Source organism: Microcebus murinus, chromosome 10 (genome assembly GCF_040939455.1).
Source record: "Microcebus murinus isolate Inina chromosome 10, M.murinus_Inina_mat1.0, whole genome shotgun sequence".
In the NCBI taxonomy this organism is placed as follows: domain Eukaryota; kingdom Metazoa; phylum Chordata; class Mammalia; order Primates; family Cheirogaleidae; genus Microcebus; species Microcebus murinus.
The window spans coordinates 21937816-21952564 of NC_134113.1; the positions used below are offsets into that span (position 1 = coordinate 21937816).

The 14749-nt window shown below is 38.2% G+C and overlaps 1 protein-coding gene across 3 annotated transcripts in view; it reads right to left on the reverse strand.

Moving 5' to 3' along the window:
* APAF1 (apoptotic peptidase activating factor 1) overlaps positions 1 to 14749 on the reverse strand; it is a 73643-nt gene extending 58894 nt beyond the window's left edge. The window contains exons 1-5 of one of the 3 annotated variants that reach the window (XR_012921500.1): positions 14075 to 14745; positions 11060 to 11238; positions 10744 to 10933; positions 9865 to 10062; positions 3046 to 3229 (exon numbers count right to left, since the gene is read on the reverse strand). Coding sequence is in view for 2 of the 3 variants with exons in the window: in XM_076007871.1 (XP_075863986.1) it covers positions 3046 to 3229; positions 9865 to 10062; positions 10744 to 10933; positions 11060 to 11197 (710 nt within the window). In the remaining variant the exon portion in view is untranslated. Of the gene's footprint in view, positions 1 to 3045; positions 3230 to 9864; positions 10063 to 10743; positions 10934 to 11059; positions 11239 to 14074 lie in introns of all 3 variants that reach the window. The other 2 variants (XM_076007871.1, XM_076007870.1) reach the window with 2 other exon arrangements.

A 14749-nucleotide genomic window follows, 5' to 3' on the forward strand; every position in this document is an offset into this window, starting at 1 on the left:
AATTTAAAAAACCGTAATGAATCATTAATGATACTTATTTTAAGCTTCCTTTAAAAAAGATACTTCTGGCTGGGCACGGTGGCTCACACCTGTAATCGCAGCACTTAGGGAGGCCCAGGTGGGAGGATTGCTTGAGGTCAGGAGTTTGAGACCAGATTGAGCAAGAACAAGACCCTGTCACTACAAAAAGTAGAAATATCAGCCAGTTGCAACAGTTTGTGCCTTTAGTCCCAGCTACTCGGGAAACTGACACAGGAGAATCCCTTGAGTCAAGGAGTTAGAGGTTGCAGTGAACTATGATGATGCCACTGCACTCTAGCCAGGGTGACAGAGTGAGACCTTGTCTCAAAAAAAATAATAATAATAATAATTCTACCAATGTCTTTCGAAATCTACCAAATAAAAAAAAGAACGAACGAAAGAACAGAGAGATGGCTAGTTTACAATTCTTCCTCTTTTCTTTGCTATACTCCTTTCTCAATATGCTATTCAAATAAGGAAAAAAAATTAGAGACTTTCCCCTCCTACAACCCCAAATAAGAAGATATTAAAATGAAAGGTCTTACAAAGAGGACTGCATAACTATGCAAGTATTAAAAATTCATTAGTTCAGACATCATTTACTTAGTATATAAAGAAATAACCAAGAAATGAGACTTTTCTAACTCAGTCTGTAAGCACCAAAGACAAACTGGAACTGAGTTCAGGTTAGCATTAGAATGAATCCTGTAACAATGATGATCTGCAACCACTTTTCATCTATAAAACCAGCAATTTCATTATGTTCCAACCCAACAGAATTGTACTAGCAAGCGTAATACTTTACATTTGGTATACTAGTGGGGTTTTTCATCTATTTGTTAGTCATAACAACAAAGAATGCCAATTTGATTCGTCTCTATAAAAACTTTTCTAAACTCTGATGAACAAATGGGGAGAAAATATAATTAAAACCTGAAGGCTGAAAATTACCAGGGGGCTGGGGGGGACCTGAAGGCAGCCTCCTGCCTATAATTCCAGTACTTTGGGAGGCAGAGGTAGGAGGATTGCTTGAGGCCAGGAGTTCGAGACCAGCCTGAGCAACACAGTGAGATCACATTTCTACAAAAAAATTAAAAATTAGCCCAGCATGGTGGTACATGCCCATAGTCCCAGGTTCTCGGGAGGCTGTGACAGAAGGATGGCTTGAGCCCAGGAGTTCAAGGCTGTAGTGAGCTAAGATTGCACCACTGCACTCCAGCCTGGGCAACAGAGCAAGACCCTGCCTTAAAAACAAAACAAAACTGATAGCATAATTATATACTAGCATTTTTACATGAATGACACACTACTTCTGCTCACCATAAAAAAAATACTCTAGGTCCATACACAAGTTGAAAAATCGCAAAAGCATGAACCTAATAATGCTGAAAAACAAAATGCCTTCTTTGTAAGCCAAGATCTGAAAGTGGCTACAATATTTTCCTAAATAGAAATCACCTTTGTTTTGGCAAAAAAAGAAAAGTAGGACTAGGGAAAAGTTATTATGCAATTAAAGAGGGAATGATTAGTGGTTTCAATCATACTTCCTCCAGGGAAATGGATAACAGTGACTATCGAGGGAAGGAGATAACAAAGGAATCTGGAGAAATAGGGAGCGAGAAGAGAGGCATACCCTCTGTAATGAGTATGCATTAGAATCACCTAGCAGGCTTTTCTAAAAATATTCTCTTCTCACCCTATATTCTGATATTAATCCCCTTAACAATTTGAGAATCACTACCATACTCAGCCACTATTACATAGAAAGTATACTGTATCCTTAGGTACACTAGGGCATTTAAAAAAAGCCCAACACCTGTACCTAATTCTCACTCAATATATTGTAACATTCCCAAGGCATGCTTTGTCCATCTTTGTACTTGTAACACTTGGCCCAGAACCTGGCATAACACTCAATGTTAGTTAAATGAATCAATGAAAGAATGGCTTCTAGATCACAGAAATCAAATTGTTGGCTGAGTCGCAGGTTATATATACTGTTAACACAAAGAGCAACTAAGCTGCTATCTCCCTTTTGGCTAACAAAAACTGTAAAATGGTTGATAACAATGCCTGGCACATAATGATATATATTCAATGAATGAATGAATGAATTACTGAAAGAACAAACAAAAGAAACTCACTCATGATGTACATGGAAGTAGAAGAGTTACATGTATACCTCTAAAACCTAAGACAATTCTCGTTCTGGGACACATGAATGAATGAATGAATGAATAAATGAATAAAAACTAAGGCAACCCAATAGAAGGGGGTCCCATTAAAAATCCTTCCTGACTTTTATCAGTTGCCTACATTTATTCTCTATTATTCTATATTAATCCATTAGAAATAAAGGATTTAAAGAAGTTTGCACTTCCTAGCAAAGACCACTCACCAACTCACCTACTTAAGACATATTTCTTGAGAGCCTCCAATGGTGCATGAGAGACAATGTGGTAGGTAGAATGCAAAGAAGAGAAAAGTGGCTATTTTAGGCCAGATGACAGTCACATTATTAAAAAATAAAAAAGTGAGAAGTAGGAAAGCAATAGTTCTTTCCAGGCCGGGCGCAGTGGCTCACGCCTGTAATCCTAGCACTCTGGGAGGCCGAGGTGGGTCGACTGCTCGAGGTCAGGAGTTCAAAACCAGCCTGACCAAGAGCAAGACCCCGTCTCTACTATAAATAGAAAGAAATTAATTGGCCAACTAATATATATAGGAAAAATTAGCCGGGCATGGTGGCGCATGCCTGTAGTCCCAGCTACTCAGGAGGCTGAGGCAGAGGGATTGCTTTGAGCCCAGGAGTTTGAGGTTGCCGTGAGCTAGGCTGATGCCATGGCACTCACTCTAACCTGGGCAACAAAACGAGACTCTGTTGCAAAAAAAAATAGTTCTTTCTAAACTCATGGTTCTTTCTAAACCCCTCTATGGAACAGCAGGAAAAAGGCATAATGTTCTCAAGATGTCAGTAGTTAAGTCTCGTTGGGACTTCATACACCAACTAAATTTGACCACTTGTACCTTGGATATTTGCGAAGGATAAGCACACGCAGACGATCTTTAGCCTCTTCAATATTAAGTGGAAGTCTCTGAGAAAAACTCTCATCCTGATCCAACCGTGCGCAAAGATTCTGCAGTTTCATCAGAAGCCCAGATTTATCTTGTTTCCCAACTGAAACCCAATGTACACCACTTGGGAAACAACCTAGTGAGGAAAAGAATAATAAACTTAAGGCCCTTGAACAGGAGTCCTCCTTTGAATGATTTTATTCTTAAGCATCAGATTTACTTCAATCCCATCCCATCTTCAATTCCTCTTGATTCAGGCTGTAAACTGTGTGTAGATTATTGTTAAGCTTTATAGCCTGAATCTAAGAGAAGTTGAAGATGTGAAGAAACTGAAGTTTGGAGTAAATCTGCAGCTTATCAGGAAAATTTTGCCATCTTTGTCCTACATCATCAATGCTCACTACACAGCACAGTTTCTGAACCTCAGAGCTCTTGACTTTCTGGGCTGATAATTCTTTGTTGTAAGGGACCGTCCTGTGCACAATAGGCTGCTTAACAGCCTCCCTAGCCTCAATCTACTAGATGCCAGTAGGATTTCCCCTGACCAGTACTGACAACCAAAAATGTCTCCAAACATTGTCAAATGTCCCCTGGGGGGCAAAATCGCCCCTGGTTGAGAACCCCTGATGTCCTGGAATACATAACTTTCTCATGGATTTTTTATATAGACTTAAAATAAAAAGTTAGATTTAAGTCTGGTTCTACTTCTTAATTGCTAAGCAATCTTTAGCAAATCACCTCATCTCGGTCTCCTTTATTATACCGGAACAAGACTGTCTTGTCCACCTATTTCAGAACTGCTATGAGAAATTAATGATATAAAATATATGAAATTTATTAACTCTAAAGGGTTACAACAGACAAGATATTAGTGTTATGGATTGGAGAGCACCTCACAAATACGAAGCTTTCAACTAGTAAGCACTTCTAAAGGTGGCCATTATTACTCCTGTTATCATCATCACCATTAAATAAGCTGTAATACATCTTGAAATATGTATTTTATTTACATACGTATCAGGAGCTAAAACTTAAGTCTTCATAGACTATAATTAATCAGCTCCACATAGATAAAAAAATATATGAAGGGTTCCTATGTGTAAAATATGGTAAACAGTAGCATTAGATCATACCAGTGGCATTAACCATATTTATATTACATGATATTAACAGTATAAAAAAAGCAAAAAAATAAACACAAATATAAATTAGTTAAATTACACTCACTGGGCCATTTATTCACTGATATTCACAAATAATTAAATACAAATATAAATCACTATTTTAAAAACGTAATTATCCAAAAGAAACGTTTGTATATAAGCACAAAGATCTATAAAGGACAGATATTTACTGAGCATTATTCTGACATTTCTACATATGTTAATTCATTTAATACTATCAAGCAGACACTAGTATTACCCCCATTTTGAAGATAAGGAAATACAGAAAGGCTGAGTAATTTGTCCAAGGTAACAAAGCTAATAATAAAGCAAAGAGCTGGGATTCAAACCTTCAGCAACAATGCTCAATTTCTACACTATTCTTCCTCCCAAGGATATTCACTGCAGAGCTGTTTGCAACAGGGAAAAGCTGGAAACAACCTGCAATGTCCATCTTAACCTACTGCTACACTGCAGGATTCCCAAGTCTACAGCAGGCCCGACTGAGGAAGGAAGAAGCTTTACATGAATGAAGGCTGGAGTATTAAACATGATTTGACATTTTGATTACTAAAATGAAACTTTTTATAACTTGAAGTGATGTAGGGATTTTGAACCTATAAAAAGGTCAAGGAAAGGAACAGTCTCAAGGAGAAGTTTGGCAGGCAATGAGGAAAACCAGTAAAGTTGTTTTTTTATTATATCCTACAAACCTCAATGCAATGGTTATATAGATAGCAACTAAATAAACCCAGTAAAATTGTCAAGGCTTATGATCCTGAATTTAAATTGGAATTCTTTTCCCCAAAGAAGAGAAAGTAATGGTCTGAATAAAGCCATGGGGAGCAAGTGGAAATACTTACTCCCTCTCTCAGCATAGAGAAAAAGGAGTCAGTTTTCACCCCAGATAAGAACTAAAGAGGGCCGGGCGCTGTGGCTCACGCCTGTAATCCTAGCTCTTGGGAGGCCGAGGCGGGCGGATTGCTCAAGGTCAGGAGTTCAAAACCAGCCTGAGCAAGAGCGAGACCCCGTCTCTACTATAAATAGAAAGAAATTAATTGGCCAACTGATATATATATAAAAAATTAGCCGGGCATGGTGGCGCATGCCTGTAGTCCCAGCTACTCGGGAGGCTGAGGCAGAAGGATCACTCGAGCCCAGGAGTTTGAGGTTGCTGTGAGCTAGGCTGACGCCACGGCACTCACTCTAGCCTGGACAACAAAGCGAGACTCTGTCTCAAAAAAAAAAAAAAAAAAAGAACTAAAGAGTACATGCGTGCTAAGGAGTGACTAACTGATGGACAATAAAATCTAGGCCCAAATCGGGGGGGGGGGGGGGGGGGGGCACTGATAGGATAAATAGTGAGGATATTATGAAATCAATGGATGAGAAGCCTTGGTAGGTCTAACTACAGCAATAAGTTTAAAGAACAGAATGGGTGGAGGTGGTCAAAGAATAAAATTAAATGTTTAGTATTAAGATTCCAATAGTGCTATAGTTCTAGTAATGGCAAGGAGCAGGCTGCAATTGGTGACCAGGAAGTATATGGCTAAAAGGAAGTGAAGAAAATGGTCATGGGAGACAAAAATGTCAAGGAACCAAGAGGCCAAAACTTTGGATGACTCATCCACATAGATATCAAAATCACTAAGAATGCCAACAGAGAAAGGGCGTTAGAGGAAGTTTATAAGCTAAGAACTCCAATCATCAATGAATGAGAGAATGATGACATCACTGGAAAAGATCAGAGAAATGAACTTCAAAGAACTCAGCTGGAGAAGGGAGTATGAATGGGCTGGATGAGGCAACAGAAAGCAAGGACAATACCCATCCATTTCCCAGTGCTGAAGTATGTGGGACCACTTTTTTAAAGGTGGCTATGAAGAAAAAAGCATCTTCAGGAAACTGTAGTTTCAGATAAGGCAACGAGGTGGACATTCTAACAGGCTGATCACATAGAAGTGTTTCCTCCAGAGAAGGAGGCCTAGAGGGTATGGCAGAAAAGAATAGGAATGAGAGGACAATACCTAGACCAGAATTTGGCAATGTACTGAGTAGTGGTTGCATGAGAATCTAAAATATAATAAATGACCAAGAGACAGAACTCTGCAGTAACTGTAGAGACAAGACTGTGAAACCTGGTTTGATTATCAATGCCAGTATCTTAGAAGAAGGCAGCTAAGTCCTATGGCTTTCCTCCAAAAGCTTCCTGAAGTTCCCTCAGGCCTCCTTCAGTGTACATCAATAGTTATGAAACAGCAAATCCCTGAGGCTTCACTTAATGTTATGGCTGTGCTTTGTGTGTGTGCGTATTTGTAAATACACAGAAAAAAGTTTGGAAAAATTCAGTCCAAACTATTAACCAAAATTGTCTCTGGGGTAGGATTTAGAATTTAGGAGAAAGGAAAGAAAGGCAAGTGAAGAGAATTTTTACTTATTTTTAAATGAAAATACTACTTTTATAATATTTACACAAACAAAAAAGGTATAAACTACTTGTTGCCTAAAGTTTTTTTTTTAATTGGTACTATTTAAAAATCATCCCAGCGTTAAAGAAAAGGCAAAGAAAGTATCCTGATGTAGTTACCTAGTAAACTCTTTGCCACTACAATGTAAGTACCTATTCCTAGGTCAAAGGCCTTTCTTTCTTAAATTAAAGCTTAAAATTAGGGTAAGTAAACACATGCAAGAAAAAGAAAACACTACCTGCTTTTAAGAAAAAAAGACAAACAGACCAAATGACCATCTGATCTGCAAATCTCCTGCCATCACAATATGACATTTAGTTAAATACTAAACCATTAATTCCACATTTCTGAAAGAACTGAAACATCTTGAGTATGGGCACAAGAGGGAGCAATTTAGCCTCAAATGAGGCTGCACTTATAACTCATTCAGAGAAACGTATTCAGAGAAAAATTGCCTTTCTTTAGAGAAAACTAACTCCACTCTACTCTCACATGAGGCTTATGCTGGCAGCAATTAATAATCTAATAGCATCAAAGAAATCTTGGGAAGGACAGAAGCAAATAGGTAGACAGCCTTTATAGAACGCTTCCATGCTTTAACAACTCAGCATAAATATAATATAATAGTGTAAATGGTTTAAAGGTGTGTGAATGCTTTACAATTTCCCTAAAAATAAGAAAAAAATTAAGGGTTGAACTTTCAAAAGAAAGTTGGGTTACTTAAAAATGTAAAGACGTAAATATTAAAGAACGTAATACTCTTTATACCAACCACCACCCTAACAAAAAATTTCCATAGGAACCACAGTTTTAATCAAGTTTGTAACCTTTACATTATCTGCATTTTTAAAGAAAAAGGTTTTGTACTACAATGAAATGGCAAAAAACAAAAACAAAAAAATCTGGAAATAAACTCCAGAAATTAAAATTTATTTTGGGAAAGCATCTACTATTGAGCTAATGGACATACAAACACAGACTCCAGAGATTAAAGAGCTAAATATGAACAGCAAAGCTATAATAGGACTACCTGCACAAAACTCAAGAACAAATTAGAAGATAAAAAAATTGATTAATTTGACATCAGAATGAAAGACTTCTCCTCTACTGAGAACATCCAGGACAAAGGTAATATAGATGGTAAATTAAGATAAGGTAGTTACAAAGTCTAAAATCAACGAAGTCTAATATCTAGAATATACAAGAAACTCCTAAAAACCAACAAGGAGGAAATCCCAATGGAAAAAAATAAATCATATTAATATAAACAAAATTTATTAAAAAAAGGAAATCTAAAAGGCTAATAACTTTATAAGGAAATGTTCAAACTTGATTACCAGAGAAATGCAAATTAAAAGATATCACTTTATACTGGCTGGCCTAGCAAAAATTACACAGCTGGATCACATCAAGTGTCATTGGAGAAGTGAGAATATAGGAGCTCCTCTCTACCTACTGGTGGAAATACAAGACTGGAGGGCAATCAAATTAGACATTTGTATATCCTATAATTTAGCAATTCTGTTCCTGGCTACACATACTCAAGAAATTCTCACTCCTGTAAGAGTTCAACCCACCTTTGCTGGAGCAGCTGAGTTGGAGACAATCTACACATCTATGGACTTAGGGCAAAGGCCAGTAAAACGTGTTTGATGCACTGAGTAGCAATTGAATATAACAAGTAATATGTATACAGAGTAACAAGGATAAAATTAAAAAGATAGTGTAAATGGGAGATAAAAAATAGAATAAAATAATTAATACCATAACATCTATGCAAACAAAATATTTGCAAACAAACAACATATACATTTTATAAGAGCACATACAGTCACAGATATTTACAAGGAACATATATATTAATTACATTAGAAGGACTGCCTTCTGAGAAGGGGAAAGAAAATCAGAATGGGAAATTTTGAAAAGAAAATACACAAATAAATACAGTAAGAAGCCAAGACTACTACAATAATGAGCTGTGAAATACAGAATGTTGATTAACTCAATCCTCTGAACTTGAGATCCCACAAAAGTATGAGGGATATGAATTAAACTCACATGTACTGGACAGTTGCTAGTATTTCTGGAATTTTCTCAAAACAAAATAGTTAAAATCTGTTCCAAGATAACAATTTATACAATATGACTCCTAAGTGTTTATTTATATAAATTGTGAATTTTAATCCCTAAGATTAATATTCATCACAAAATAATGTAGAACAATTTAAATGGGGGACATTCTTTTAATCCTATAAATTGGTATATTATAAATTTATATATTAAAGAAATTTCATCACAATCTTGAAAGGAAAACTTATTTCTTCACCCCAAAGGAACTTAAGCCATTTTTATCCTGGAATATCTTGTGATCAACTTTGCAGTAGATGTTAAAAAAAATCTTGGCTCCAAGACTTGCAAGGAGCTAAGTCCCAGGAAACTTCTCCGTAATAACAGAGGGGAAAAAAAAAAAAAACAAGGGTTAGGAATTGAGCATCCTTCCAACAAGAGTATAATCAATTTTGCTAACAAAGGCTATTAAGTAAAAACCAAAGCCATGTGTGTACAATAAACATGCCCTAGCCTCCATCTTTCTAAATCTTGAGGCTTACAACTTATTCCATTCATTTTGTCATCTAAACTGCTGATTATGTCTTGTATAATAGAAGTTGGAACTGTTCTAGAATTCCTCTAGAAGTGTTATGCAGAGAGAACTCACTAATGAATGGAGGCCACCAAAAATTGATGCAGCTACACAACTAGTCCTGATGAATACCTTAAGAACCTACCAGACTCACTAAGAAGGTCAGTGATACACCTGCCAAACAAGTCTCAAGCCCTCTTCTGCCCACTATGCCCTTTTCACTCTAGTAACCACCCACTACCCTTTCTACCTTCCTGCTCTCCCATCCCTACATAATCTGCTGGGCAAACTTTTATTTTCTCCAAACTCCAGCAAAAATGTCATCTCATTCAGGAAGCCCATCCTGCCCAGCCTCTTCCTCCAGGGAGTTAACACGCCCTTCCTTTGTTCTAACTTTGTACCTTATACTTACTTCTACTGTTCAATTTATCATATATATCATAATTTGTTTACATGTCTATCTACCTTACCAGACTATAAAACAGACTAAGACACTTACCTTCTAAGAGAGAATGATCTCGAACAGCTTCTGCAGCTAATACAGACTTCCCACAGCCTGCCATTCCATATATGGTGACCCATCCCGGTTCACCATTCAATTTGAAGAGCTTCTGCTGAATTGTATTCACCAGTTTCTTTCTAGTAACAAAAACGACCGGCCTCTGTGGTACTCCACCTTCACATAAAATTGTCCTTACTGAAATTCAAAATAAGCATGAATGAATAATCTCTCCGTGAAATGGTTACTCAGGTAACACCAAAAAAAAAAAAAAAAAAAAAAAAAAACCAAAGAGGGTATGGCTGAGGCTTAGCCTCAGAATTTCCAAAAAAAAGTAAGAAATCTGGCTAGTGTATTAACTTCAACTTTCTGATTTCTCAGAACATTGAAAGCAAAAGTAAACACATACTCTTGAAGATGTCTGTCAACAATGGAAGTCTCCATCTACACCTGCTCTTACTCATCCTATCACTCTTTGACTCTCCAGTCTTTCTCTCATATTGAAGACTAGGAAGGAGAGTATAAAAGGAAGAATATGGAATTCCTTTCAAGAACATAGATTTCTATAAATTCTTATTCTTTCCCACAAACTCTATAAACACACAGCAAACATATCTAAGGACCTCATTATCTCCAAAAATTAGGGTACACATATTATCTTAGCAATAAACAGTTCACTGGGCAAGAAGAAAATGTGAAGTTAATATGGATGCAAATAAGAAATATTAATATTTAAATTGAAACCATTACAATTTTTCACATGCATTTTTCAGAGAACTGATCATACTATCTTCAGAAGATTACATCTACAGTAAGACAAATCTGCAGCATTGTCATCATTGTGATACCAATGCAATAGAAGGTATCATGGATACAAACCATATGTAGTTATTCTACCAACTGAATCTTTGTCACTGGAAGAAGAGACAACAGGAATTCCATCTTGGAGAAGGGCAGCAAGATCTTTATATCCTTCATGGAGTAGAGCATTATAGAATGATATGTAGCAATAGTTATCTTTTTTAAGTATCATTTTAATTAGCAAAGCTGCTCTTTTCTGTTGAGTAGACTAAAAAAAAAAAAAAAAAAGTAGTTTAGTATACAATAATGAATATGTTTGTGACATACATGAGTAGAGACCAATGCAAGTTCTAAAATTCTAAAAATTCTACAAGACTGCCTCAGAGGGCTTTACCTCATTTCTTACTTCTTCTTCCTCCAATGTTGTTAAAACTCCATCACCAACCATGTGATCCATGATGTACGGTGTCTTGATGTCCTTTTCCAGAGCTGCTTTATGTTGAAGCAAACAATTCCGAGATTTTGCGTCCATCCTCCCTCAAATTTTTCTCTGTCTGAGCTGTCAACCATGAGCTACAGATAATGCACCAAAATATTTGTCAAGCCAATAAATATATGAAAAGATGTATAACCTCTCTGGTAACCAAAAAATGTAAAGACTGATTTTTTTTTTTGCAAATACTTTTTAAATGGACAAAATCCAATGCTTTGAAATGTACAAAATCCAATGCTTTGAAATGTATGAGAAAAAAGGGCATACTTATACACTACTTGAGGAGAGTAAAAAATTGATGCAACTCTTCTGGAAGGTAGTATAAGATCTATATCTTATAAATATCTTCAACCCAGGAATCCTACTTCTGGGAATTTACCTCAAGGAGACATTCACAAATGCATGCAAAAATTTCCACAAAAAAGGGTTAACAGAGAGTGTTTAAGTGAGAAAAAAAAATGAACACAACCTAAATGTACAACATTCTAAATATGGATTTAAAAAGGGTACGTATATAAAATGGAATATTATACAGCCATTTAAAATTATAAAACACGGCTGGGCGCAGTGGCTCACGCTTGTAATCCTAGCACTCTGGGAGAGGCGGGCGGACTGCTCGAGGTCAGGAGTTCGAAACTAGCCTCAGCAAAAGCAAGACCCCATCTCGACTACAAATAGAAAGAAATTAATTGGCCAACTAATATATATAGAAAATATTAGCCAGGCATGGTGGCGCAGGTCTGTAGTCCCAGCTACTCGGGAGGCTGAGGCAGTAGGATTGCTTGAGCCCAGGAGTTTGAGGTTGCTGTAAGCTAGGCTGATGCCATGGCACTCACTCTAGCCTGGGCAACAAAGCGAGACTCTGCCTCAAAAAAATAAATAAAATAAAATTATAAAACACATATCTTTATGTACTGACATGGAAAAGATAAACATTGCCAACTGAAAAAAATAGAAATGTGGTCCTATATACAACAAACAAAAAACATGTGTTTATATCCCACAAATATACAGAGAGACGTTTAGAAGTTTATTCATCAAAATGGTTGGGTTACTTCTGAATAGTAAAATTTGGGATTTTCCTTTTTTGTCCTTTTCTATATTGTCTTAATTTTTTTAATACACATTACTGTTTTTTACAGTAAAAATACTTCTCTTTTTTGAGATAGGGTCGCTCTCTGTCACCCAGGTTAGAGTGCAATGGCTCGATCATAGCTCACTACAGCCTTGAATTCCTGAACCCAAGTGATCTTCCTGCCTCAGCCTCCAAAGTAGCTAGGACTCCAACCATGCTGGGCTAATTTTTTTTTTTAGAGGTGAGGTCTTACAATGTTGCCCAAGCTGGTCTTGAACTCCTGACCTCAAGCAATCTTCCCACCTCACCTGTCTAAAGTGATTACAGCCATGAGCCACTATGCCCAGCCAATACTTTTTTAAAAGTAAGACTTTATAAAATAGTGATCATACTGAAGTCCTAATGTTTAGAAACTTTTTTTCTTTATCCAACATATGACTGAATAGAGCATTGTCTTGATATTCAGTATTAGTTCGGTCTTCATTAGTAAACACATTTCTCACAAAGTACAGGAAATACTCTCTAATGTCATTTCTTGGATTAAGAGGACACAAAGAAAGAATAATATTCGTTACAGTAAAATACTTTAAGTTTCTACCAACTTTATTTCAAACATAATGCGAATTTTTCCATGGGTATAAAACCCAGTTCAGAATGCCTGCAAGTTTTTAAAACAATAACAGTACTCCATCCACCTATACAATGAAAGAGTACCTAAATAGGCTTATTAATTTATTCATTCATTACACATTGGAGCTCCTCAGGTGCCAAGCACTGAGACTACAGAAAAGATTAGGCAATATCTCTGAAGGAATTCACAATCTAGTAAAAGAAAAAGAGATAATTAGAATATGAATGTCTGAAATGTAAAAATAGAGACAGGCACAAGTAATTCGAAGCTCACAGAAGAGGCGCAATAATTATCAAGCTCCAAAAATGACTATGTTTTTGAAAAGTTACCAAATGCGGTACTTGCAAAATTAGGGAAGTAGGGCATTTGCCTATGTATGTCAAGATTAAGGCTGGACAGTGTGGCTCACACCTGTAATCTCAGCACTACAAAAAATAAAAAAATTAGCCAGGCATGGTGGCATGTGCCTATAGTATAGGCTACTTGGAAGGCTCAGGCAGGAGGATCACTTGAGCTTAGGAGTTCCAAAATACGATGAGCTACGATTGCACCACTGCGCGCTTCAGCCTGGGAGTCTGAGTGAGGAATGAGACTCTGTCTCTAAAAAAAAAAAAAAAAAAAAAAAAAAAAAATTATTTTTTAAATTCACAAAATGCCCAGTACTGGCATGAAACCAACAGGCACAAGTTATGATTAGAATCAAGGGTATCATATTTTTAAGTGTTAATGACTTTCTTATTCTCTTAAACATAAAGCCTTCCTCAATTTATAGTAATGAAATTCTAGTTGACAAAACAAAAATGATTTTAGGTTATATCCAATAATTGCTAAGCAAACGGACACTCTTTGGCCTTCTGAAACTAATTTCCAATTTTACTTAGCCCTATTCGATTTAAATGTGTAAATTTTAAATGTTTTAGAACTCTGCACAAAATGAAATATTCTGAATGAATTCTACAAGTGTCCCACCTTTTGTAACCACATCAAAATGGAAAGCCAAAACTCTTCACAGATGTACAATACCAAATACAGTGTAAGTTCATCCATGAAAACCATAACAGTTTACTACTTCCTCGTTTAATTTCTCTTCCTGGTATAGGAGCAGGATGGTTATCAAATACTCCATGTCCCCGAATTCTCAGTCCTTGAAATCTGCTACTGAGCCTTCGGGGAACTGGGCTGGGGGAGGAAAGCGAGGAGGTAAACTTACCCAAACCCTGGCACCGAGGTCCTACGGGGAAGAGCAGCCCTGCGGGGACAGACTGGGAAATCGAGGCTGGTGGACGGGAATAGCAAAGTGGCTTTCGGCGTGGAATTCAGGTTCTCCGCGTAACCTGTGCCCCAGGGCAGGTCTCCGCCTCACAAGCGCCTCCCCTGGGTCTCCGGGGACCTCAGACGGGCGGAGAGGTGGGCGTCCGCCCCACAGCCAGACCCCACAGTCCGGGGCGCCCAGGGGAGGCCCGGCCAGCGGGCCGCGCGCGGGTGGCCCCTGGCCCTGGACACAAAGGGAGGCGGGCCGCTCCGCCCGGCACTACCTCCCCGGTCGCAGCTACAACCCGCGGGAGCCCGGCGCCACTGCGGACGCCGCCGCGGCTACTTCAAGTCTTGGCGGGTCGCTGACGGCCCAGCCTCCTCACCTCCGGCTCCCTCACCGCTTCTGCCCAGGGGTAAAACATCAGCGTCCACTTGTCACCTCCTCCTCGCCGCCTCAGGACCGCGGAGCAGTCAAACGCCGGGCCCGCCCAGCCCGGACAGCGCGCGCCCACGCATGCAAATAAATACACCCCGAGCCCCTTTGGGCGGCCGCCGCCGCCGCGCGCTCTCGCCCCGGCTTGTGCCCGCGCGCGTACGGGGAAGCGCCCGCCCACCCCGCGGCGGGGCCGTG